The 25,667-nt window shown below is 48.6% G+C and overlaps 2 protein-coding genes across 3 annotated transcripts in view; one reads left to right on the top strand and one right to left on the bottom strand.

Moving 5' to 3' along the window:
* The first annotated feature begins 285 nt into the window (after window positions 1-285).
* On the top strand, window positions 286-12,671 carry PLAC9 (placenta associated 9). The gene is made up of 4 exons (XM_065922718.1): window positions 286-442; window positions 9,636-9,733; window positions 10,851-10,980; window positions 11,351-12,671. The coding sequence occupies exons 1-4, from the start codon at window positions 379-381 to the stop codon at window positions 11,359-11,361; spliced, it is 303 nt and encodes a 100-aa protein (XP_065778790.1). The 5' UTR covers window positions 286-378; the 3' UTR covers window positions 11,362-12,671.
* A 4,647-nt stretch (window positions 12,672-17,318) lies between these two features.
* Window positions 17,319-25,667, bottom strand: part of ANXA11 (annexin A11) — a 41,924-nt gene continuing 33,575 nt past the window's right edge. The window contains exons 10-16 of one of the 2 annotated variants that reach the window (XM_065922717.1): window positions 25,591-25,647; window positions 23,447-23,540; window positions 20,947-21,042; window positions 19,887-19,945; window positions 19,565-19,687; window positions 18,028-18,097; window positions 17,319-17,930 (exon numbers count right to left, since the gene is read on the bottom strand). In XM_065922717.1, the coding sequence (XP_065778789.1) occupies window positions 18,038-18,097; window positions 19,565-19,687; window positions 19,887-19,945; window positions 20,947-21,042; window positions 23,447-23,540; window positions 25,591-25,647 (489 nt within the window). In that variant the 3' untranslated portion in view covers window positions 17,319-17,930; window positions 18,028-18,037. Of the gene's footprint in view, window positions 18,098-19,564; window positions 19,688-19,886; window positions 19,946-20,946; window positions 21,043-23,446; window positions 23,541-25,590; window positions 25,648-25,667 lie in introns of both variants that reach the window. The other variant, XM_065922716.1, reaches the window with a different exon arrangement.

Genomic DNA, 25,667 nt, shown 5'->3' with positions numbered 1-25,667 from the left:
GGGATTCTGATCCTGTGCCAGGGGCGTGGGTGGCACTTCTGGAAACTGCAGCCTGCCGGTCTGTGAAATGGGCTCATTACGGATCACTGGGCCCCCGGTTCCATCATCCTCTGTTCTGTGCTCCGGCCCAGGGGGAGGCGCGGGGGGCTCAGAGCGCGGCCCCTTCCTGGGGAGGCGCCCAGCCTGGCACATCGCCCCTCCGCTCGCTTGCGGGGTCTCTGGAGGGGGCGGGCTCGCTGGAGCCAGAAAGCCCGGAGCCGCCCAGGAATCTTGGCTGGAACTGCGAGCATTTCCTCCCAGGCGGGCCGGCGCGATCCCGGGGAGGGCGGGGAGGGCGGCCGCGGGCAGAAGTGGCGCTGCGCTCCGCCGGCCGGCAGCATGTGGCCCTTGCTCTGCGCGCTGGCCGGGCTCGCCCTGCTCCGCGCCCCGGGCGTCTTCGCCGGTGAGTGGGGCCGGGGAGCGGGGCGAGGGCTAGGGAGACCGCGGACCGCGAGGAACGAGCTGAAGAGAGGGAGGGAGGTGGGAACGGAGCCAGATGGAGAGAGAGAGAGGGAGAGATGGAGAAAGAGGGAGATGCAGGGGGGGAGAGAGACAGATGGGGAGAGAAAAAGGAAGGACGAAACAGAAAAAGGCAGAGAGATAAAGGCACAGGGACATAGAAAAAGGAAAGAATAAAGAGAGAAAGGGAGAGGCTGGGACAGAAAGATTTCGGAGGTAAACAGATGGGTGTGAACTATGAATAAGGACAGAGAAAAAGGAGTTTAGTGGGAAAGAAACAGAGGAACTAAAATGGCAAGAGAAAGGGGAGAGAGGGAGAGAGGATATTGAGGAAAAGAGGAAGATTTGAGAGACAAAAAAAGGAGAGGGGATGGAGAAACCCAATCCCCCAGGTGGGGAGGAAAGAGAGGAGGGGGCCAGGATCAGGAGGTGAATGGTCAGGTCTGCAGGGTGGCGGGGGGCCTGCGAAGCACCCAGGCCTCCTTTCCTGGGGAATTTCCTGGGATGCTGAGCCCCAACAAGCAGACGACCCACGTCTGGTCCGGCCCACGTCTGGTCCGGCCCAGCTGGTAGGGGCCAGGCAGGCGGCCCCTGGAGGTCTTGGCTTTACCTGCCTGATAGTCTGAGGAGGCCCTGCAGTAGAGGAGAGGAGGCCAGTTGTCAGCCTTTTGGAGAGCTTCGCAGAGGGCCTGAGCAGCCTTGGGTGTGTGGGAGGAGGCTGCAGGAAGGAGAAGCCCTCTGGGTGCTCCAGGCTGGGTTCCTTGCAGTGCCTTATCCCCTCCACCTCCCCTGACAGCAGCCTTAGAGCTGTCCCCTCCCAGGTGAGGCTTGGACCAGAAGGCTGCAGAAGGACTAACTGTACTGTACGCATAGATGTTCCTTCCAGCACCTCAAGACTCTGCACTTTATATAGCTCTTTACAGTTGACATTAACCCAACCAAGCTCTCTTGCCAGCCTCGACCAGAGACGGCTGATGCTCACAGTGGTGCAGGTGAGGAGAAGGCTCAGTCTGTCCAGGCATGCAGGTCTCCTGCCCCCCTCAACACCCTTACCCCATGTCAGGCTGCTCCCCCATCCCCCTGGAGCAGGCAGAAGTGCCCCGTGTCAGGATGGAAGCTCCCCTTACAGGGAACTAGGAGCCCCAGGGAAAGGGCTGAGGCCAGTCCTGCTCCTGGCCAGCCCCCGGCTGAGTGACCTTGGGTGAGTCGTGTCATCTCTCTGAAGCTGTTTCCTCTTCTGGTAAGTTGGGGAGAATGGTAGCCACCCAGAGAGCTGAAGGAAAGGGAAGTGCCCGGCGCAAAACACCTGTCAACACACATTGACTCCTTCCCTTGCCCCCTCAGACAGCTCCACTGACCTCTCTGAGCCAGTTTCTCCACTGAGGTTGGCAAAGGAGGACCAACAAGCTCTTCCTCACAGCTGAGTGAGGAGTGGCTGAGACCATCCAGCATTGAGCCTGGCCCACAGTGCGATCCTCCCCACCCCTGCTTTCCCGGCCCACCCCGTCCCCTCTTCTCAGAGTCTCCACCTCCAGGAGCTGAGGGGACAAAGCCGAGTCTGTGCTCCCCCAGAGGGAGGAGCTGGCCACTGCCCACAGCGGCTGACCTTCTGTGGCCCTTTAGCTATGACCGGTATATACATTTTGTCTCAAAGCCATTTTAAACATTTTCTTCCTGATCATTTTCATTGCTTCAGATTAAGAAAAATAGAAGAAAGTATAAATGTATTAATGTAATTTCACTTTGTGTTCAAACATTTTTGTATATAACCTTTCAGACTTCAGACAATTATACCATTGTTTTTTTTTTAACTGTTGATTATCAAATCTTTTGGATATATACACAGAATAGTGTAAGGAACTTCCATGGATTCTTGACAGATCTTAATTCATCTAATCCACCTTCTCTCCCCTCTCTCAGATTAAACGAAACTCCAGGCACTATATATTTTCATCTATAAGTATTACCTTATATGTTACTAAAGCATCAATAATCTTTTAATAACTGAAATACCATTATCACTACCTAAAAATGGATAATTCCTTAATATCATCAAATGTCTAGTCAGTGTTCATGTCCATAATTGTGTCATGTTTTTATATTTGGTTTGTTTGATTCAAATGAGGTGGATACATTTGGTTTTTGGTTGATATGTCCATTAAACTTCTTTTAGTAAGTTTTAGGTTTCTTTATAAGGTTCTTTTCTTTTTTCTTAAAATTTATTTGGTGAAGAAACTGCATTGCTAGTCCTATAGTTTTTCACATTTAAATTTTAGCTGATTGCATCCTCTATATGTCATTTAAATGTTCTTTTCCCTGTATTGTCTATAAACTGGGAATTAGATATAGAAGCATCGTCTAATTAATTCCAATTAGACTTTTTTTTTGCAAGAATACTTTAAAATGGTTTATTGCTTTAATTTTCATTTCTTTGATTACTGCCAAGGTTGGATGTTTCTTCAAATGAATATTGGTCATTTCTAATTCTTGTGAATTGTTTTGGCCTTTTCAATTGTGGGATTGGGATTTTTCGCATTGCTCTATAAAAGTCCTTTATGTGTTGAGTGAAACAGACTGTTCTGTGTTATTTGTAGAGAATTTTTTTTTAAGTTAAGGCTTCAGCTGAGTTCCTTTTCTATTTTGCTATCAGAGGGATCTCAAGTCCTAGAGCCTAGTCCCATTAGCCATTCTCATCCATGCCTCAGGACCTACAGGGATCCACCACCACTCCAGGTCCCTGTGGACTGTCTTCCATTGGGATTCTGCTTGTTTACTTTGGGTGAAAGGAGAATATGCTCAGGCTATCGTCCAATCTTCGCAGGTGGCACTAGTGGTAAAGAACCTGCCTGCCAATGCAGGAGACTCAAGAGACTGGGGTTCAGTCCCTGGATCAGAAAGATCCCCTGGAGGAGGGCATGGCAACCCACTCCAGTATTCTTGCCTGGAGAATCCCATGGACAGAGAAGCCTGGCAGGCGCTGGGATTGCAAAAAGTCGGACACAACTGAAGCGATTTAGCATGCAGCACGCATGGCAAGGATCACTGCATCTCTTCTTACAAAAATGGATGAGGGGGGAGCAAACCTCTCCAAGACAGTTTGATACAGTGTACACAGTTGGGCTCTTGTTGGCCCTCAGGACAAGTGCACAGGTTTCATCTATACAGGTACTTTTTGCCCCATGCTGGTCCAGCCTCTCATTTTACAGAGGAGGCAGCCGAGATCCCAAGATGGGAGGCCTTTAACTCCTCATAGAACTCCCAAAACACAGCATGGTGTCAGGAGGGTAGGATTCAAATCCTGTCCCCACCATCTACTAGCTCTGTGTAGTCTTGGGCGTGTCTCAACCTCTTTGATCTTTGGTTTTCTAATCTATAAAAATGTGATGCAGAGTACTGAGCTTACAGATAGAATGAAATGAGGTAATGCAGATGAGCACTGAACAAAAAGCTAGGCACATAATAAGTGATCATAAACTGATAGTGGATTCAAATATAGAGTATGGCTGTGCCCATTCTAAAGGTGGGGAAACCAAGGATCCAGCCAGTGGGACTGGCTTATAATGGAGCCCAGAGAGTCCGGTCAGCCCTGAACCCTCAGTGTGCTTGTTGGCAAAGCCCCGCCCAAGCACCCCTTGGACCCCTGTACACTGTAGTCCCAGAGCAGATGCCTTCCCACCTTGAGGAGACCTAGCCAGAGTTACCTAGTGAAGAACACTGGCTCCATGTGGAAAGGAAAGATCATGAGGGCTTACACTGACCTGCTCAGGCTCCAACCCACCTGATGAATGCCTTACCTGGCATTTGCACATCATCTGGCAGTTCTCAGGTACCTTCCAATGCAGAATCCCCTTGGATCAGCACAGCAGTCCCACCAAGAAGGCCAAGTAGACAGAGCAGGGAGGATCCCTTGCAGAAGAAGCTGAGTGAGAGGCAGAGAGCACAGTCAGTCAGCAGTGAAGGTGGGACCACACCTCTAACTCCCAGCTCTGTGTTCTGTTCACAGCATGTGAACAGAGTCCTAGTCCTTGGCATGGTGCGGGTTTAGGAATATTCTAGTACTTTATAACCCAGTGGATCAAAAAACGTAGGATTCTGAGGTAGAAGGAATCTGGTTTCCTGTACGGCCTTGCGGGGAGCAGAGCTGCCTGCCAGCCCTGAGCATCAGCCAGTCCACCTCTGAACTGATCAGTGAGAAAGAGAGAAACACCTGTGTGACTGGGGGGCAGGGGAGGGCTCTTTGTTACAGCAGCTCAGCTTGTATCCTCACTTAACCACCCACTGACTGCATTGGTAAGCTCTTGAGGTCACCAGCAGGCTCAAATCCACCTCTGGAAAATGACCAGAGAACAAGGGAGACAACACATCGCTCCCAAAATAAAAGTTTCCCAGCATCTGAGCTCCCTCTGAGGGGGCTTAAGTGGCCTTCTCCTGTTTCAGCCAGAGCAGGTCCACAGATTAGAGTTCTTCATATAATTGTTTGAAAATAGCATTCTTCTGCTTAAAAAACAAAACAAAACACTGGTTTGGAATGAAGCAGAAATGTTAATACAAATATTGAATGTGGTCAAATGTATTAGACTATTATATTGAATGTGGTCACATAGAATTAAGCCCCAATCTACAAGTGTAGCTGGTCAGAGCTGCACTTTTCAGGATCAGAAATCGTTTGAGTTGTGCACTTTCTTAGTGAGTGTTCAGGTCCAGAGGAAAAAAAAGTTCTCCTATGTCTGTCAGTGGGAGTGGGCCGTACTCCCGCCTCAGAGGCAGGGGCCCAGTGGCGTCTACCCCTTGCCTACGCTGGGCCTCTGGTCCCACTCCACCCCCAGCCCCCACCAGCAGCCTGCTCTCACGATGTTCCACCCAAGGCCGCAGTCCAGGGTGCACATCGGCCCTGAGTGGGCGCCAGGCCAGGGAAAACAACCTTGCATCCAAGAAGGTCCATTTCCCAACTGGTCAGGCAGGGGAGGGAGGGAGCAGAGGAAGGCAGGGAACACTGGGAACCACAGCCTTGGCCGTCCGTGGTCTGGCGGGATAATCCTGCCACCTCCCCCACTCTTCTTCCTCCGGTTTGAGCTTCCCTGGAGCCCCTGAAGCCGGCGGGCATTATCAAGAGCTCCTTAAGACTGCTCGAAGAAGGGAATCCTTGCCTAACTCTTGCTTTGCTGGAGTTTCTGGGCGGAGAAGCAACTTGTCCTTAGACTCATCCCGGTTCTGTCCTGGTAGCTCATTTGAGGTCTGAGAGACAGAGATGAACCTTGGGTGCGCTGCATCTGTTCGGGAGTGCCTCGCCCTCCCCCTCCCCACCGCCCCACGACCCTTGTTCTGAGGAGGCAGCAGAGGCTCAGGAAGCAGAAATTTCCCACGGCCGCACCAGTGCACGGCTGAGGCTCCAGTGTGTTTCTGCCTTCAGGCTTCGATGTCAACGCCTTGAGAAGCCCCGTGGGGAAGGGCGTGGCGGGGCAGGGTGGCCGGGCTTTTCCCGCCACCCCCCCAACCCGCCCTCTCAGCAGAGCTCCCCGGGAGGCCTGGATGAGCTCACAGACAGTTGTGCCGCAGCCCTGGGCGCAGTTGTGTCCAGATGCGACGGATTACTGCTGTGTGATGTGGAGAGAAGCTTCAGCCCAGCCTCTTCCCTGGAGGGGTCTGGGAGCCAAGTCAGACCTCATCGCAGACACGCAGAGAACAGGATGTTTTATGCTGAGTGAGGGGAGCAGATTCATGCTGTTCCTGACTTAGAGGACTGGCAGAGCCCTGCTTGGCCGGCAGGGTCACCCTGCTTCCTCTTGGCCTACATGCGTGGGGGAGGGGGAGAGGAGTCGTTTAGGGTCTGGGAGAGGGCAGGTGGGGCGCAGGAGAAGGGTTTGGCCAAAGGCCCCTTTGGGCGAGGCCTGCAGAAGGTGTGTGTGGGCACAGACCTAGACCAGGACAGCCCTAGACCAGGACAGCCCTCTGTGTGGCTGAGAACAGCTCTGCCTGCCCCCCTCCAAGTCCTTTCTCTCTAGCTGAGCACCCCAGTTTTCTCAACTGAGACATATGAGTCAACATCTGGAGTCTCTTCACAGTGACCCCAGTAGACCTGCCTCTGCCTGTCCAAAGCCTTCTCTCAGTGAATGACCCAGAATGGAGCACAGCGCTCCAGGTGGGGTCTCTCGGAACACCCCCCAACACCCATCCAGAACATTTTGCATCAATGCACAAAGCGCACAATGACTTATGCTTTTTGCTGACAACCTCATTGGACAACTGCCTTACATTGTGGAAAATTTCAAACCAGGCATACAGAAGTAGACTAGCAGAGTGAACCCTCCAACCCCCACCCCATGTCCCCATTACTCAATTTCAACAATTACCAGTCTTGGTCAGTCTTGACCAATATTCAATACTCCCACCCATGCCTCCTCCCACTCCCAGGCCTGGATTATTTTGAAGTAAGGCCAAGACATAATAGCATTGTGTCTATAAATATTTCAGGATAGCTCTCTAAAAGGCTCCTTTTAAAAAGATAACCAAAGTGACACTATAATATCTCCTCCCTCCTCAAAGTCAACAAGACGACCAGTGTTTTTTGAAGAGGCATTTCTAAGTTCAGTGGATAGATGTAATAAAAAGCATAAAGTAAAAACCGAAATTCTCTACAATAGATGCTCAGAGTGGAAGGAAGTTTTATCCCTGTGCTTGGCTCTCACCCCTGTGTGGAAGAGCTGGGGTCCAGATAGAGTTGGGACTAGAGACTCTTAGGGCATGGGGACTCTGGAGAGCTCCAGAAAACCAGCTGGCTGACGTGGGGCCAGGAGGAGGCCAGGGTCCTTGGAGTTCAGTCATTTGCCAACTGTGTGATCTTGGACAAGTCACCCAGCCTTCAGAGTTACACATTCATCACCAGCAAAATGGCTTATCATCTCCATCCTTACCTCAAGGCCTGCCAACCTTCTAGGCAACTTTATATTGTCCCCTTGGGCAACCTAGCCAACACTGAGGTCTTAGAGTTACAAGAGTTTTACATTTACAAAGATCAAGTCCAATAACTCTTACCCCCACTCAGATTCAGATGCCCACAGCCTTGGCATTGTCACTGTGAAGCTCCTCCACCTCTCAAAGCTAAAAATTGCAGTAAATTCCGTTACTCCCATCATTGCATCGGGACCTCTAGTGCCTTCAGACCCTCCCTTTCTCCCAATTATTAGTCTTCTTACTGGCCTTTCCCCCTTCCTTATTCAAGCTAGACTCCAGAACTCAGCCACCTAAGCCCTGGCTGGTTGAATCGTCAGCTCCTTTCTCTTCTACCCTTCACCACATTCATCCCTCGGACTCCCAGGTTTCAGCTTGTCCACCCCTCTGTCTTTGCTAACGCCTACCTGCTGAGCTGCCGGGGTGGGGCTTCCTTGGCGCTCTCACACTGTATCATCCTCCTAACTGCTTCTGTCATTCTTCTCACCCCCTCTCTTTATTCAAGCTTCTTACCCAGGGGCGCTGATACACTGGCTGTTGGGAAAAAAGGTGTTTGTCAGTTTCCATGGTGAAAGTACTCTTTGCCGTGGCTCCCATTTTAGTGGCTGTGTCTATCAGCCTGCTCATAGAATTCCCAATAACTTCACAATGAACTCTCCTCTGCTAACCCTGCATGAGTTTTCAGCAGATGATTCCCCTCTTCACCAAGTGAATAGCAGTTATTAGGTGGGACTCGCTCAACTTCTTGACTCTTTTAAGTAGAACATTTTACCCATTTCTGCAGCATGTCCTCTCTGTTCCTTCCACATGTGACCCCCCACCCCACCCCTATCACCATTTCTGGATTCTGTGGCCTCACATCTCTTCAGGAAATGCATTCTTTCAGTTCTCCTGGGTTCTTCCTGTCCTCAGGCTAAAAGTGTGTTTTAGTTTCTTCAATGCTTAAAAACCTAGAAATAACAATAAACACTTCTTTAAACTGTGATCTGATCTCCCTTCGCAGCCAAGCTTGGTGGTAATGTTTTCCAGGATCTCGGTTTCCTTCTCCTGGCCTTTGCTTCCCTTCTCATCCCACTGTGACTAGACTCTGCTCCGCTGGCTCCTCTTCACTAAACGCGCTGGGATGGCATTCGGCATCAACTTCTCTGTTGGTCTGTGTCTCGGTCTTTATCTTGCTAGACCACAGTGCCTCTTTAGGCCATGCTGTTTCATCCTCTTTAAAGTGCTTGGCTTCTGTTTGTTTCTGGGACAGTGTCCCCCTTCCTGAGTGTCCAGGTTTTCCAAGGGTCCAGCCAACTTGGATTCCCTAAAAACATCTCAGAGCCACCAACCCTGCAACTTGAGCTCAAAACCGGGCTGTAAGACTTCTGGTGTGAAGGTTGCTGGTGCCAGGAAGAATCAAGGAGTCAACAGTGGGGAGGAAAATGATGTTGAACAAGTTGAACCTCAGAGCTTCTACTTACTAGCTGTGTGATGTTGGACCTATCATTTCACCCCTCTCAATTTCCTTATGTGTAAACTGTGGATAGTAATTGGTTGTAGAGGTTGGCTGAGTTTACGCATTTGTTGAGCACACCATGTGGCACATAATGCTATTTCTAAAATATCTCCACACATATTCTTCCTCTTTTCCTACAGCTGCCTCCTTTCATCAGTTCTTGTGCCGATTACTGCGATACTTCCTGCCTTTAAAGATGAATCTCTCCAATTCATTCTCTGTATTTTAAAAATTCATGTATGACTACGTGACTCTCCTGTTAAAAGAACCCCCGAAACATCATGATTGCTTTATTAGGCCCCGACTTTGTTTCCACCACCCACCTCTCCAGTCTCAGCCCCACCCACCCGGTACTTTCCAGCCACTCCAGACTCCCAAGGGTTTCTGCACTGAGCCATGCTACCTCATGTCTGTCTTTGCACATGCATTCTTTTTGGCTAAAACATTCCTTCCCTTCCTTTTCTTACCCAGTTCAGGCCACACCTCCTTGAGGATGCCCACTTGGGTCTGTAGGTGACCATGGCCCTAGAGATGAGTGAGTAGGGCAGCCCTACACTCACACCCTGGCCCTCTCTGCTTCTCTTTGGACTGTTTTCTGGACTCACCTCCTTTGAGCCGGGTACTTTGTAGGAGACTCTAATGTTACAGGGAAACCGAGGGCCCCACGTTGACAAGACTTGTTTTCCCACAGCTGATGAACCCTTCATCCCCTCCCGAGGAGACTCAGCTCAGAGCACAGGGTGTGACAGATACATGGCTGTCCACAGTCGGCTGGACATCATAGAGGAGGTAATGAGGGTCACCTGGGAGGACATGCAGCTTTGGGACCATCTGCCAGGCTGGTGGCTTTGGAGTGCTCAAGCCAATCTGGCTTTGGAAAATTGGGGCGATCTAGGCCAGTCCTGCTCCCTGGCCACCATGTTAAACATCTCCGTGCCCTACCTGTACTGTTAGGCTGACCAGCCCCCAACAGACCCTGCCTCCCCTGGGAACTTGCTTGCCTCCAGCCAGAGATCTCTGCATATTCACCAGATGAGAAGGTGGAAATTCAGTCGCTGTGTTTTGTTATACAGTCACTGCTTGTAACCCAAGGTCCATAAACTTGTATGGGGGGAAAAAACTGCACTTTATTTCACAAACCTTTAGCTGAAGTTTAGCACTCTCATTCACTATAGACAATAAACCCCTATAGACAAAAAACAACTGTACCTTGACTTTGTCATCAATAGAAATCACAGATAATTTCATCCCATTATAGTCACTATGAATATCTCAACATATCATTTATTCTAATCAGTGTGGCAAAAATTCAGTGGTTGCTAGGCCTGCTGTTACTTGAGCTAGGAAGTTTTATATCAAAATTAAATACTTTAATATTTTAATGCAGTTTATGTCCTTGGAAATCCTATATGTTTTCTCAATGAAAGCAGTCTTCTAATGGGGATCTATAGTTTTTACCAGACTACTAAAGGGATTCATTTACAAAAAAAGTTAAGAACCCCGAATAAAGAAAATTTCAAAATGCCAAAACGGTCATTTGGCAGAGTCGCCACCAGGGGGCGGGGCAACAAAAGGAATGTGAACTCCCAGTGGTGTCATCTTGAAATAGGAAAAGGGATCCCAGAGTCCATCCTCGCCCCCAAACCAGTGATTAAGCGAAACCCCTGAGCGCCAGAACCAGGAGTGGCCTTGAGTGAGCCCCTCAAATCTTGTCATCTGGGAGCCGAGAGGCAGATGCGGGCAGAGCCTGAACCAGGAGGACCCAGGTCCACTGGCACCTAGTTCTCTTCCCACTGCACCCTACTGGACTGCCACGGGCTCTGGAGGATGTGGCTGATGAAGCAAGACTGACCTCACTCTTGTCTTCCACTCCCCTACTGTCCTCTGCCTTCTCTCCTTGCTCTAGACGGTGGAGAAGACGGTGGAACACCTGGAGGCAGAAGTCAAAGGCCTGCTGGGTCAGCTGGAGGAGTTGGCCTGGAACTTGCCCCCGGGGCCCTTCAGCCCGATCCCCGACCTCCTCGGAGACGGAGATGGTGAGCAGCTTGGGTAGCAGAGATGACAGCCTCTGGAACTGGGCAGCAGGGTGGGGACAACTGCTCCACTCCACTGTGTAACCTGGACAAGCCAGGGAGTCTCCAGCTTCTTCTTGGGACAGAATTGGGAGGAATTCCCCCCAACTCCCCCTCAAGAGTTGTCTGCCCACACCCCTGGGGTTGCTGCAGCCCAGCATCAGGAAAGGGCACCTGGAAGAGTTCCACTCTCAGCACCACCCTGATGCAGAGCAGTTGCCTCCTCCTTGAACCCTGTGTTCCTGGCACAGGAGTCCCTGGGGGACTGGGAGGGGAGGGCAGGCAGCAGTCAGTACCCGTTCACTCACCCCCCAGGTTGCCTCCTCTCTTTCAGATCGCTTTTGAGCACCAGAGCTGGAGCCGCCCAGCAGCTGGCAGTGCCACAACAGCTCTCCTCTGAGAACAGAACAGGCATTCTGGCCTGGCTTCCTCAGCTTTGTGCAAAATAAAACCTACTCCTTTGGTCCTCTCTGTGTCTGCTGACAGTGACCTCAGGAGCCACAGCCCCCTCTCCATCTGCTCCCATGCCCTCAGGCTCGCACCCCTGCAGACTCAGACGTAGGAGCACCAGTCCACCTGCATGCTTCCACCCTTATTATTTACAGGGATGGACAGGGCAGGGGTGGGTTCAGGAGGTGAGGCCCCTGAAGCCCAGAATTTTAAGGCAGCACAGTGAAAGGGCCCTCTGAGTAACCTTGTTAATCAGCATGTGGCCATGGGTGAACTGTAAAGGAGTCACCTGGAAGCTTATCAAAAGTGCTGAATTTGGGGCCCTGCCCAGAACCTACATTTTAATGAGACTGCCCAGGGGATTTATATGCACGTTAAATTTTTCTCGACTAAAGAAAAAATTTTTTCGACTAAAGTAAAATTCACGTAAAATTCTAAATTTTAACCGTTTAAAATGGTACAGATTCAGTGGGTTCAGTGTTGTGCAATCACCACCACCTAATTCTAGAAATTTTCATCACCCCCTAAAGAAAGCCTGTACTATTAAGCTGCATTTTCCATTTCCCCTCCCATCCTCCCTTGGAAATGACTAATATTTTGTGTCTGTTTTTTCACTTACCACGTTTTCAAGGTTCGTCCATGTTGTAGCATATATCAATACTTCATTTTTGTTTATAGCTGAATAGTATTCCATTATGTAGCTATATCACATTTTATTCATCCATTCATCAAATCTGTGGACATGTGGGTTGTCTGTACTTTGGGGTTATTATGATTAACACTGTGAACACTCATTCATGCATAAGTTTGGGTGGGTATGTCATCTCATTTCTCTTGGATGTAATTGTTGAGTCAAAGAGTAATTAAGTTTTTGAAGATTCATCATTTTTGTATAGCAATTGTATCACTTTACATTCCTACCAGCAATATATATGTAAGACTTTAAATTTTTCCTTATCCTCCCCAACACATCTCACTGATTACAGCCATCACACTAGATGTGAAGTGGTATCTCATGGTTTTAGTTGCATTTACCTGATGATTAGTGATGCTGAACATCTTTTCACGTTTGTCTGTCACTTTTGTTATCTTTTTTGGGGAAAGTCTGTTCAAATCTGCCCATTTAAAAAACTAGACTGTCTTTTTCCTGTTGAGTTGTAAGAGTTCTTTATGTACTGTGGATACTAAATTTTTATCAGAAATACGATTTGCAAGTGTTTTCTCCCATTCTGTGGGTTGTCTTATTTTAACAGTGTCCTTTGATATCCAAATTTGTTTTGATGAAATTCAGTTTATCTATTTTTTGTTATTGTTGCTTGTTCTTTTGGTATCAATCTAAGAATCCACTGACATATCCAAAGTTATGAATTATTTATTCCTGTCTTCTAAGATTTTTATAGCTTTAGTTCTTACATTGTTTTGTTTCAAGCTATTTTAGGTCAATGTTTGTATGTGGTGTGAGGTGAAGATTCAACTTCATTAGTTGGTTTGTGGGTAGCTGTTGAAGAAAACATGCTTTCCCCATTGAATGATCCTGGCACCCTTGTCAAAAATCATTTTAGCATAAGGTTTACATTTCAATTCTATCCCATGGTTCTATATACCTTTATGCCAGTATCACACTGAATTACTACAGCTTTGTGGCAAGTTTTGAAATTAAGAGCTATGAGTTCTCTTTGTTCCTTTCTAAGACTCTTTTGGCTTTTTGAGGAATTCCATGCAATTCCTTACGGATTTTAGGATCAGCCAGTCCACAAGGACAAAAGGCAGTTGAAGTTTTGGTATGTATTGGATTGAACTTATAGATCAATTTTTAGAGTATTGCTATCTCCACAGTACAAAGTCTTCTAATCCATGAGCACAGGATTGTTTTGTTGTTGTTGTTGTTGTTTTTTAGTGTGTCTTACACCACCTTGGTTAAATTTATTCCTTAAGTATTTTGCTCCTTTTGTCTGTTTTATCCAATAGGGTAAGTGAGGTGTTAAACGTCTCCAACCATTATTGCTTAACTATTTCTCCCTTCCATTGTTTCTGACTTTTCTGGGGCTCTACTGTTAGATGCATATGTGTTTACAGTTGTTATATCTTGATGGATTAAACATTTTATTAGGGTATGTCCTTGGTCTGCCAACATCTGCCTCTTAATTGGGAGCATTTACTCCCTTTATATTTAAAGTACTTATGGGCCTCCCAGATAGTACAGTGGTAAAGAACATGCCTGCCAGTGCAAGTGTAAGAGATGCAGGTTCAGTCCCAGGGTCAGGAAGATCCTCTGGAGGAGGAAATGGCAACCCACTCCAATATTAGTGCCTGGAAAATCCCTTGGGAGAGGAGTCTGGCAGGCTACAGTTCATAGGATGGCAAGAGTTGGACACAACTGAAATGACTTAGCCACGTTAATAACTTATACCATTTTGCTATTTGTTTTGTATCTTATAATTTTTGACTCCTTAATTCCTCCATTATTGCCGTATTTTGTTAGATGATCTCAAGTGTACCACTTGATTCCTTCTCCTTTACTGTTTTTTTAGTTATTGTCTGGGATTACATTAACATCTTAATTTATAACAGTCCAGCTTGAATTAGTACCAAGTTTCAATAGTAGACCAAAACTTTGTTTCTCTATATATGTCCTGTATAACTCCATCACCCACCTTTAATGTTATTGTCACAGAATACATCCTTATACATTTTGTGCCAACTATAGTATTATAATCAGTTTGGTACAGTTTTCTTTTAAATCATACAGGAAAAAAGTATATAAATTTAAAAAATATATATTAATATTGATATTTATATTTACCTGTGTTTACCTTTAACAATGTTTTATTTCTTCATGTGGATTTTAATTACAATATCCTTTCATTTCAGTTTGAAGGACTTTCTTTGGCATTTCTCATACAGAAAATCTACTAGCAAGAAACTCTCAATTTTTGTTCACCCAGGAATGTGTTAACTTTTTCTTCATTTTTGAAGACTATTTTGCTAGGTATAGGATTCCTGTAGACATTTTTTCCCACTGCACTGACTATGTCATCCCATAACCCTCTAGCCTCCATGGTTTCTGACAAGCAATCAGATGTTAATATTTTTGAAGATCCCTTGTATGTGACAAGTCAGTTCTCTATTGCCGACTTCACAATTCCTTGTCTGTCAAGTTTGGTTATGTGTCTCAAAGCAGATCTTCACAAAAATACCCCTTATGATTTGAGTTCCTGGGATGTGTGGATTAATATCTTTCATCAAATTTGTAAGAATCCAGCCAGTGTTTCTTCAAATATTTCTGCTCGCTCTCTCCTATGACTCCCATTATGTGTATGTTGGTATACCTGATGATGTCCCACAGGTGTTAGGCTCCATTTTCTTCTCTCCTCAGATTGGGAGATCTCAACTGACCTATCTTAAAGTTTGCCAACTCTTTCTTCTGCTTTCTCAAATATCTTCTTGAACCTCTCTAAGTGATCTTGTGTTTCTGTATATGGGTCATATTTTGTTTCCTTGCATGCCTTGTAATTTTTGTTGAAAACTGGGCATTTGTTGAACATTATGTGAAAACTCTGGAAATCAGATTCTTTCCCTTCCTGAGTTTGTTGTTGCTGCTTGCTGAATTTCATGTAGTTTGTCTAGTGACTTTCTGAACTGATTTTTTACAAGTTTGTATTCTGTGTCAAGTGTGGCCACTGAAGTATCTGTTCAGCTAACTTAATGGCCTCTAGTGATTCAACTTTAACTCCTTGAACAACAAAACCCCAATCTCCCAGTTACAAATGTGTTCTGTGTGTATTGGAGGCAAATCTTTTGATACGCAGCCAGCCAGACTGTGACTCTGCAGTAGCATTCACTTCCTGCAAATGCAGAGCCTGAAGTGAGAGTTTAGGGCCCTCTCAAGTCTTCTAGGCATATGCCCAGCCCTGAACATGTGTGTGGCCTTCCAGATTCCCAGCAATTAGTGGAAGCACTCCAAAACCATTACTCCGCAAAGCATCACACTGTCAGTCTTTGCTCCCCAAACTTTTCAATTTGTCACCTGTTTGTCCCAACTGTTATCCCTCTCTCCAGGCATTAGTACTAATGAAACTGCCTTCAAATGTCCCCAAAGGTTGCCACCTCCAGCTTGCGAGAGTTCCAAATTAGGTAAAATAAAAGAAAGTCATTTCAGTCAGTCTTCCTGGCAGCAACCAGACAGGTCAAAACCACCAACCATACTTCTTGAAAACAAGGTCCATTCTGCTCCATCCATTGCTAAGAACCTATAAAGGACTGTGGATATTGTTCTTGAGTCTACCATGCTGGGGTGAGGAGGATAACGCTGGGGTAAGTGAGAATGCCACAAGACCCTCTTACCAAGACTCAGTTTTTGTTTTTTTAAAGTTTTTTTTTTTTTTATTGCTGCAAACTTTCAGTTCATTTTCAGATTTCTCATAAAGTTGATTCTGACATCTTATCACTTTTTTGGAGGAATAGGCTTTTCAAGTTCCCTACTCTACCATTTTTGCTGACAAGAATGAAGTTTAAGAAGTGCTGATCTAGTCTCCCCTTCACTTTAGGCCCAAAGTAACTTACCCAGGGTCACACAGCAAATCAGTAGCTGAGCTGAGGCCAGAAGAGGGATGCCTGACTCCTGGACCAGTGCTCTTTCTGCTTCAGGGCTGCACTGGGTTCAGAGTGGACACCAGTATTAGGCCAAAGTGAGTTTTCCAAGGAGTGGGAGGGGATAAGAGCCCCTTGTAGAGATGGGGGTTTGACTGATTGAATCCTTTGCTGAGAGTGAACCCTGTACAGGGCCAGGTGGAGAACTGAGTAACGATGTTCTTGTTTTTAGAACACAAGCAGAGAACTTTCAGGTTTGATGAAGCAAACGTTTTAAGCTAGTATCTGCCTGGGGAAATGATTTAGCTTGATTTCTACGCTGGGACTATAACTCCCTGCCAAAGCACAAGGATGGCCAAACATGCTAGGTCTTGGTCAAGTGGCTCCAGGCACGGGAACTGAGACAGAGCAGAACTGACAAGCAGGGCCTGCCTGCCTTCCATTCCAGAGCCTACAGCAGCCTTCTCTGGCAGGGTAGACCAGGCTCTGTCCAGCTCATGCCCCTTAGGCCATCTCCTCTTCTGTGTCTAGAAGGCAGGGAGGAGACAAACTGGTGTCCCCAGGCAGATGTCTACTTTGTGGACAAGGCACTCCCTGGGGCCTTTGCTAGGGCTCAGCAGGTTTGGGCTCCCACCCTGGCCTCTGGCTTCTCTCCTTTCTAAACTTTCAACGTAAGAAACCACAAAGGGAGTGGAGATCACTGACCAGAAGACATGCTCTGGGCTTCTGGATGAGATGCAACGATTTCTAGAAACTCTGCCCCTTCTGGACTCGCCTTCTCCTGATACCACCAACAAAGGGGCAAAGGGCCCCCCAAAAGACCACAGCCTGGAGCTCCCTTTCAGACTGAAGCGTCCCTGCGGGGAGGAGTTCATCTCATGCCTCTCTGACTTTCTGCTGTAAGGCTACCCCCAGGAGTCATGCACACTCCCTTCTGTCTGTGCCCTTCCTTCCAGACCTGGGGAAAGGACCACATTCCTCCTACTTGCCCTAGTGGACTTCACTGCACCCACATCTTACCAAAAACCCTGTGTGCCTTTTCAGCATGCGGGCCCTGAGCAAAGATTTCAGGAACCTCCATTTCTCATGTCCTTAAGGCCCAATCCCTGCAAATTACTTATATTCAGGGTTTCCTAAGCACAAGTTTCTATTTAAAGACGTATAACTTTTCATGAGCTAATAAGGCTGGAACCCCTAAGCTACAGGGCAGGATCATGAAGCATGAGAAAGCAAACTGGCACCAGGAAAACACTTCCAGAACATTCCAGAGCTGGATGACTTTAATTTCGAAATAGCATTTGGCCATCAACATTCAGGTTTAAGGCACATTCTCAATTACAAGAAGCCCTGTCACTGGCAGGGAGCTGGCTTTGTTCTTGTGGTTTGCGTGGAAGAAAGAACAGATGACTTTCTGGCCTTTTCTTTTCTAAAAAGGAGTGAGTTTGGCAATAACAAAGCTCATGACACATTTTCACCAGATGCAGAGTGTGTACCCTTAAGGGTTTTCCCTTTTACTCCTCAGTGAAGACACGGCACTCCAACCCCCACCTCTTTCACCCAAACTTTGTATGCAGCAAAGACGTGGATGTAACTGTCTGCAACTATATATTAAAAAAAAAAAAACAATCTTCTAAACATACGAAATTACATGACTAAAAGGAAGTCAAGAGTTTCAGCCATAAGCAAAGGGGAATGACTGCATGAGTCAGGAAACAAAACATCTACTTTAGCTGCAAGAGGCTGTGAGGGGTGGGGATGGGCAGGAGGCGTCCGTCCTGAGAGACTGACGAGGTTCGCACAAGCACAGTGTCCGGATCAAGAGGGTGGGGGAGGAGCTGGGGCCACGGCTCTGTGGCTGGTCTGAACGGTGACACCTGGGGGCGGTTTTGAAGATTTGTTAGAAACAGACAAACGTTCTTTTGGCCTTTTCCTGGCATTGCTGTTGCCAGCAGGTGGACAGAAGTGACCCACCAGCCACTGCTCAGTCGTTGCCACCACAGATCTTCAGCAGAATCTTCCGGTAATCCCCTGAAGTGTCTCCCTGGTCACAGGAAGGAGTAACACATCAAGTTAAGAAAGGCTCGACCAGTTCTGGCTTCCTGGCTCTTGATTTTCTTCTGCCCAAAGTGCCCTTACAGAGAGGTGGCCCTATCTTACGAAATTTCCCATTCTGCTGAGCAGGTGAGCAGGTCACATGCTGGCATCACGTACATGGACCATGGACAGTGTAGCTCAGCCTCCCTAATCTGCCCCATTAAAAAAACTGACAGCTATACTCACCTCAATGATCAAAGTCAGAATTTGAAAAACAAACAAAAAATTTTTGAACAGCCAGAAACACCCCTACCCAGGTCTAACTAATGGCGGCCTTTGCCCAGTGCATTTCTGTTGCACTCAACAGGGATTATACCATAAGGCACTGTACCCTGTACCGGAAATGTCATCTACTGTGATGCGATCATCCAGTGGAGGATTTCAGCTCCCAGTTCACATTAAGCTCTCCTCCAACTGTCCACTGCACTTAGATGTAAGGCCACAGTGAGCTAATTTCTAATCATTTTCTTCCTTAAGGGCAAGGCCTATGGCTTATTCCAGATGCCCACAGCCTACTGGCAAACACAAGATTGCTATCAGCAGCATTGTTTCTATAGCCAAGAAAAGAAAGAGAAGCTTCTCTTAAGAAGATGCCCAACATCAAACATCAGTGAATCTGAAATCAGGACCTGGGTGTGGCAATTTCAAGATTCATGTGAGCTCAGAATTTAACTATCAGAATTCCCCTCCTTCCCACTCTCCCTGCAATAGGAATCAATTCTGTCAGACTGTCTCTAACACACAGTGATAAGAGAGGCACTACTATCTATTAGACACGTACATGTCATACAATATGCTTTACATAGACCACTTCCTTCAAGATCCAACACTTCTGGGGGTGGGATCATCTCAAGGATGATGGAACTAGGGTTCAGGGAGGTTTAAGCAAGCTGTGTGAGATCACACAATGAGAAAATACTAATAGAAAAGCCAGAATTGGACCCCAAGTGGTGTGACCCCCGAGTCCTCGCTCTGAACTGCCTTCCTGTGCTGCCTCCATCATAACGCCGAAAGAGGTGACTCTTCAGGAAGTCAGAGCCATGCACTCTCTGGGGGGGCCTGGGACCTGAGTTCTCACTGATGGATGCCAGATCCACAGGGTGGCTAGACTCTGAAGGTCAGGCATCAGGTGTACATGTGTGTGGGGGGGGGTAGTACTGTGTGTTTCTCATGCTGATTGTGGACCCTCCTCTGCCAACCATTTCCTGAACAGCAGTTGTGCTAGATGCTGGGATAGAGGGAGGGTCCAGGAGCTGACAAGCGGCTGCTGTGAAAGCTGAAGAGGGCAAGCAGAGGACCACAAACAAGATGCCTATGCTTGGCTGAGGCCAAGCCTATAGGAGCTCTGAGGAAGAGCAACGGGAATGGGGGAGCAGCCAGGGAGACAGCCCAGACGGCCCCTAGAGGCCCGTACCGTGATATCGTGGTACAGCGACTTGCCATACAGCCGCTTATACTCCGCTCTGATGTCCAGGAGGTCGATCTCGCTGCGAGACACCATGATGCGGATCAGTGTCCGGTCTTTGGTTCCTGCTCCCTAAAGAAAGTGGCCCAAGGGCATGAGTTATGGACCTCCTCACCATCCAGTCCCCAGCTTTCCTGGGCCCTGGGCCCTTCCCCGCCCCCTCTGGAGGAAGGGTGGCTTTCCTCAAGCTTCCTCCCCTGAGCAAGATCCCAATCACAGAATGGGCTGAGACACCCCCCTCACCTAGACCCTGCACCTGGGGATTACTTACCCTCATGGCCTTGTTGAGCCTTTCAGCAAAGAAGGCTGGGGTATTCTTAAGACATTTCACTGGAAGAGAGAAACAGCATAAAATGATCTGCAGAAAACTCAGTCAGGGGGACACAGGGCACACAGCCACCTCCTAGAAGGCCGGCTGTCCATCAAACACACCACAGCATCCATCTTCCTCCCCCCTCATCTCCTTCAGGCTCAATTATCCCACGATCCTGGCTCCAGCCCTCTGGAATAGAAACATTCAGCCTGGACACCAACGCAACCCCTTTCCTGGTAACCAATGTGATGGAGGAAGCTGGTAGGGAAGGAATGTGGATGGTGGTAAGGAACCATATGGCTGCTCAGGCAGGAGGGGACCCACTGGGGATGGCATGACCCTCGGGGGGAAGGCTGTCTGAGCAGAATGAGTATCTAACTAGGGTTCTCAGGCCATGATACCTACCCTGGGGGACATGGGGGAACCTGTCCCATTCAGAAAGCTCCAAGAAAAGCAAAGCAGAAGATGGACAACCCATGACAGTCCCAAGTGGGTATAAAGAGGAGCCAAACCCGCAGGAGGAGGGCGGGGGAGGACTGGCCTGGAGCATGCTAGGCCCTGCTCTGGAGGACAGGACCTGGGCACTGTGGGAAGCGCACAGCGTCCCGGGAGCTATGCCAGCTTTCCTCAGCCAGGGCCTGTTTTGCTGTTGCAAGTAAAAAAAATCTTTCCACGTGTTCCCATCACAAACATCTGACAACTGCCTGCAGGGATATATTTTTAGAGAAGACTTGGCAGGATGTGAGTCATCTTCCTCCCGGAGAGCGGCTGGTCGTGCTCCCACTGGTGCTCACACTGCAGCTCCCTCCCCGGGGCTGGGCTTGAAATATAAACAAGACCGCTGGGGGCACAACCACACACAGTGATCCAGGAAGCAGCCTGATTTCCCACTGCGTAGGCACCTGGATTTAACAATCTTGGACCCTTTCACTATGCTCATCCTCAACCGGAGGGTGGGTGAGCACCCAGAAAACTCACAACACACCCCAGACCCCAGCAGGAGGGCTGAGACACCTACCCACAGCCAGCATGCCCTGCTCCAGGTCCCCGGACATCTCCCGGCAGATGCTCTTCTCAATGTCACGTCCTGTCATTCTCTGATACTCATTAAAAACTAGTGGGAAGACAGAGGGACATGTTATGAACTGAATTCTGCCCCTGACGCTCGCCCCAAATTCCTATGTTGAACTGTCCTAACTCCCAGAACTTCAGAATTTAACTGTACTTGGAGATACAGTCTTTAAAGAGGTAATTAAGTTAAAATGACATCCTCAGCATGGGCCCGAATCCAATCTGGCTGGTGTCTTTTTAAGAAAAGGAGATTTGCACATACAAGCAAACACCAGAGCTAAGAGCATGCGCAGACACAGCAAGGAGGGACCATGTGCAAGCCAAGCAGGGAGGCCTCAGGAGAAACCATCACTGCCGGCACCTTGATCTTGGACTTCTGGCCTCCAAAACTAGGAAAAAAATAGATTTCTGCTATTTAAGCTACCTAGCCCATGGTATTTTATTATGGCAGCTCGAACTGACTCAGACAGGACACATGCTGAGACCTCTGCCTCTTCCCAGAGCCCCCCTCTCCCACTCTGCTCCTGGCACCCTAGGCGGTCCCAATGACCACACTAGCTCAGCTCTTAAATCTGCCAGTTCTTCACCCCAAGGCAAGTGCACTCCCCCACCCCCAGGCCTGCTTACTCAGTCCCCTTACCAGCACCTCTGCTTACCTATTGTACCTCAATCCCCTGTCCAGGAGCCCTGACACCGATATGCTCTTCTCAGATCCACCACTTCCAGCCCCAGCCCTTCTCCATCATTCTGTGTGTCGGTCTTTCTCAATCTGACTGTAAGCTAACACCCCTCCAGCACCCCAGCTTACCCTGGGTTGGGCTGAGCACACGTGGGAAGTGGGCTGTGGGTTCTAAGAGAGGCAGGTGGAGCTATGGAGACCTGGGTCCTAACTTGAGCTCTGCCCCCAGAATGTAACTTCCTCTTCTCTGCCAAGGTCTCAGTTTCTGTGTTCTCCAAACTGCTGTCATTTGCATATCAGAATCATGATTTCTACTACCTCTGTATCCAACTCAGATCAGCTCCTCTTTTCTCCTGACTAGTATCATTCGTGCAGTTGGGGTTCTGATGTGCTATAAACATATCTCATACTTACTAAAATAAATAATGATCAAGAGGAACATATATACACTCTTGCTCCATTATAGTACAGTGCAGAGGTTCACATGTGTGCTGTGGAGGCAGTCAGCCTGAGGGCAAATGCCAGTTCTGCCACATTACCAGTTGGGTACCTGACTTCCCCAGCTGCCTTCGCCCCATTCCTCATCTGTAAAGTGGGAGAATGGCACCTACTGGAATTTATTAAAGGCTCAGTGCATGCCCATAGTGGGTGCTGGAGATCCCACCCCACTGCTAGGTGTGGTCATCGTTCTCCATCCTCACCTGCTCTCTTATACGCTGACACTGCTGGCCTCTAGGACACCCCTTTCTCTGGGTGCCCCTCCAAAGTCTCCTGCCATGGCCAGAGCCCTGTCCTCAGACTGCTGCACTCCCTCCCGAGGGGACCACTTGCAGTCCCAGAGCCTCAAACTCCTTCAACCCACTCAGCTCCCAAACTTCCACCTCTAGCCAGACCTCTTCTGACCTCCAGGCTCACAAACCTAGTGGCTTCCACGGCACCTGTAGCTCGATTCCCTTGTCTCCTTAAAGCCTCCCACTCTCAGTCAAGGGCCCCACCCTCTTCCTCTTCCACTGGCTCAGCAGGGACAAATCCCGGGGCCCTTTCTCTCTCTCACACCCCACATCCAATTCATCTGCAAACAAGAGCCAGAATCTGACCCCTTCTCACCACCTGCTCCTACCAGCTGTCCACACCACCATCACTTCTCCCCTGGACTGACTGCAGCCGTCTCCTAACTGGTTTCCTCCCTCACCATAGACCCCGTCACTCTTCTCAGCACAACTGTCAGTACACTTGCAAAACCTAAGTCAAATCACACCCCTCCATCCACACCGCGCCCTTCACTGGCTCCCTGTTTTATTCAAGATAAACACCTAAGTCCATGCAACTGTCAGCAGGACTTCCTACTGTATAGTACAGGGGACTATACCCAATCTCCTGGAATGAACCATGGAAGAGAAAATTTTAAAAAGAATGTATAAATGTGTAAAACTGATTCACTTTGCTGTACGAGATTGGCACAACATTGTAAATCAACTATATTTCAATTAAAAAAAAAAACAAATTAAAAATTGCTCCCAAACAAAAACTCTGAAATTCCATATTCTAGCAGGTGAAGATCCTAGCCACCAGGAGGCCCCCCTTCTCTCACCTCCTCCCCTGCTTTCCTCAGAACCAGATGCCAGCACACGCAGGAGACATGCTGAGACTGTCTTGCAAATCGCCACTAGGGGGCTCTTTCAAGGAAGTGAAAGGTTCATGCAGTGAGGAATTGCCAAGTGTTTCTGCAATCCATTTCCTGGCTACAGGGAAGCCAGGACGGCCTTACCTGCCACCAGGTGCGCCCGGCTCCGGGAGCACAGAATTGCATTGAACTTGGACTCATCCGTTCCCAGGCGGTTCTCCCCAGCTGCATAGAGCTCCTGGACAGAAGATGGACAGATAAGCATGCAGGCCTCACCCCAAACTCCAGGCCCAGGTCACCTAGGACTGCTAGGCAGTCTCTCTGGGCCCTGAAGCCCAGAGGGGAGGGAAAGGGGGGCAGGGCCCCAGCTGAGTTCCATTCACTGTGCTGAGACAGATGCCATCCACACATTCTGAGCCAGGAGAGCCTAGGCTGCTGGGGTCCAGGACAGGCAAGGAACCAGGGGTGGGCAGCAGCACAAAGGAAAACATAGGTTGAGTACTAGCTCTGCCACCCACTTGCCAAGGGACTCTAGGCAGGTCACTGGCCCTCTCAGCGCTCTCAGCTCTAAAGTGGGAAGAGTGAATTAGATTCAGGGTCACCAACCTGAAAGCCCAAAGGGGCCACTGGGTAACTTAAATGCAGGAATCAGGGCAGCTGTAAGGCCAGAGAGTGGTGGGGACCACGGGGACTACACAGAGGTGCTTCTCAGCTGAGAACAGGACAGAGGAACAAGGCTCACAGCCCCCAGATCCACTTTCCATGTAGTGGTTTAGTTGCCAAGTTGTGTCCAATTCTTACAACCACATGGACTGTAGCCTGCCAGGTCCCTCTGTCCCTAGAATTTTCCAGGCAAGAATACTAGAGTAGATTGCCCTTTCCTTCTCCAGGGGATGTTCCCGACCCAGGGATCAAACCTGGGTCTCCTGTACTGCAGGCAGATTCTCTACCAACTGAGCCTGGGTCTCCTGCACTGCAGGCAGATACTCTACCAACTGAGCTACCAGGGGAGCCAGAAATCCAGATGTCCATATGAAATTTCTCATCTTTAAAGGCAGTTTCCCTATCTATAATCAGAAACACGTAAGACAATAACTATTACAATTAATAAATTGCAGTTATGGATGTGGGGCTTTATGTGATAGGTGCCTGCCTGTCATTTTATTGCATACACCATTTTATGTTTGTAAATGGGAAGAATTTGCAGTTTCCTCTTAAGCCGCTGAAGGTCTAAGCTCAGTATATATGCCAATTGGTAACCTCTGAACCAGATGGCTCCAAAGTACCTTCAGGGCCTCAGGTAGCAGCAGCTCGTGGACTGAAAGGCACCAATATTTGAGGGCAGAAGGTGCCCATCAGGGGCTCAGAGACCCCACACGTCAAGGTGAGGCCAAGCAGGTCCAGAACTAAGAAGGCAGAGAAGTCGGCATGAAACCCTTCAACCAAGGCAACTTCTGCCTGAGCTAAGAAACGGCCTGGACAGGAAACAGCAATGGGAAAATCCCCACAGGGGCAAGGCCAGAGCCTGGGACTTTGAGGACGTCCAGCCCTGAGTTCAGTTATGGAAATGGGGACCCCAGCCAGAAAGATGTTAAGGAGGGGTCTGGGACCAGGGCAGAGGCAGGCGCTGCCTGGAAACAGGGAGTGAGCGAGGTATCTGGGCCTCTGTCCAGGCTCTGCCTCCAGGTTTCTCAGGACACAGCTCTACCTTCCTGAGCCTCAGTGTCCTCATGGACACCTCAGTGCCCTCCAGCCCCCAGGAAGCTGGGGCCCTCTCCAACCAGACCTGCTATGGTGGTCTGACATCATCGGTGGGAAACCCAAACTCCTCTGGAGAGGCGCTTGGATTCCTGGACAAGGAGAGGAAATGGCCAGAGACAGCTCCCCCTTTGGTCTGCAATTCACACCAGGCTGAGGACAAGGGCAGAATTCCAAGGCTACAAAACTAACATGGCAGCTGGTTTCTAGGTTCAAATCAAAAGATTAACAGAATAATGGTCTAGGCAATCAAACACATGTACAAAATCACATGAAATCCCACATCCATCACTGATCTACCAACTGCTAAAATTAGTATTATCCCACATGGTCCCTCCTACAGGGTGGGAGACTGAGGCCTATGAAGGTGGGATGACCTGCTCAAGGCCACACAGTTAATAAGCAGCAGAGCCTGTGAAACTTACAGCATCTGGAATCCGCTCCTAATCTTTGCTGTTTCCACCCCTCATGACACAAGGAAGTGGGAGACGCCCCCTGCTCAAGAATCCAGGTGAGCGGCCATCACTCACCTGCACATCTCTCTGGACGAGGGTCATGTCCACGTTCGTGCTTTCATCACGGTTCCCCTGAAAGGAAGCAGGCTGTG

This window comes from Muntiacus reevesi, chromosome 2 (genome assembly GCF_963930625.1).
Source record: "Muntiacus reevesi chromosome 2, mMunRee1.1, whole genome shotgun sequence".
NCBI lineage: Eukaryota > Metazoa > Chordata > Mammalia > Artiodactyla > Cervidae > Muntiacus > Muntiacus reevesi.
This window is presented reverse-complemented; position numbering and strand designations above follow the sequence as displayed.

Excerpts from the sequence above, each read along its gene's own strand:
- PLAC9 (XM_065922718.1), top strand. The coding sequence starts at position 379 with ATGTGGCCCTTGCTCTGCGCGCTGGCCGGGCTCGCCCTGCTCCGCGCC. Across the intron at positions 443-9,635 it reads CGCCCCGGGCGTCTTCGCCG|CTGATGAACCCTTCATCCCC; the intron begins GTGAGTGGGGCC and ends GTTTTCCCACAG. Across the intron at positions 9,734-10,850 it reads GGCTGGACATCATAGAGGAG|ACGGTGGAGAAGACGGTGGA; the intron begins GTAATGAGGGTC and ends TCCTTGCTCTAG.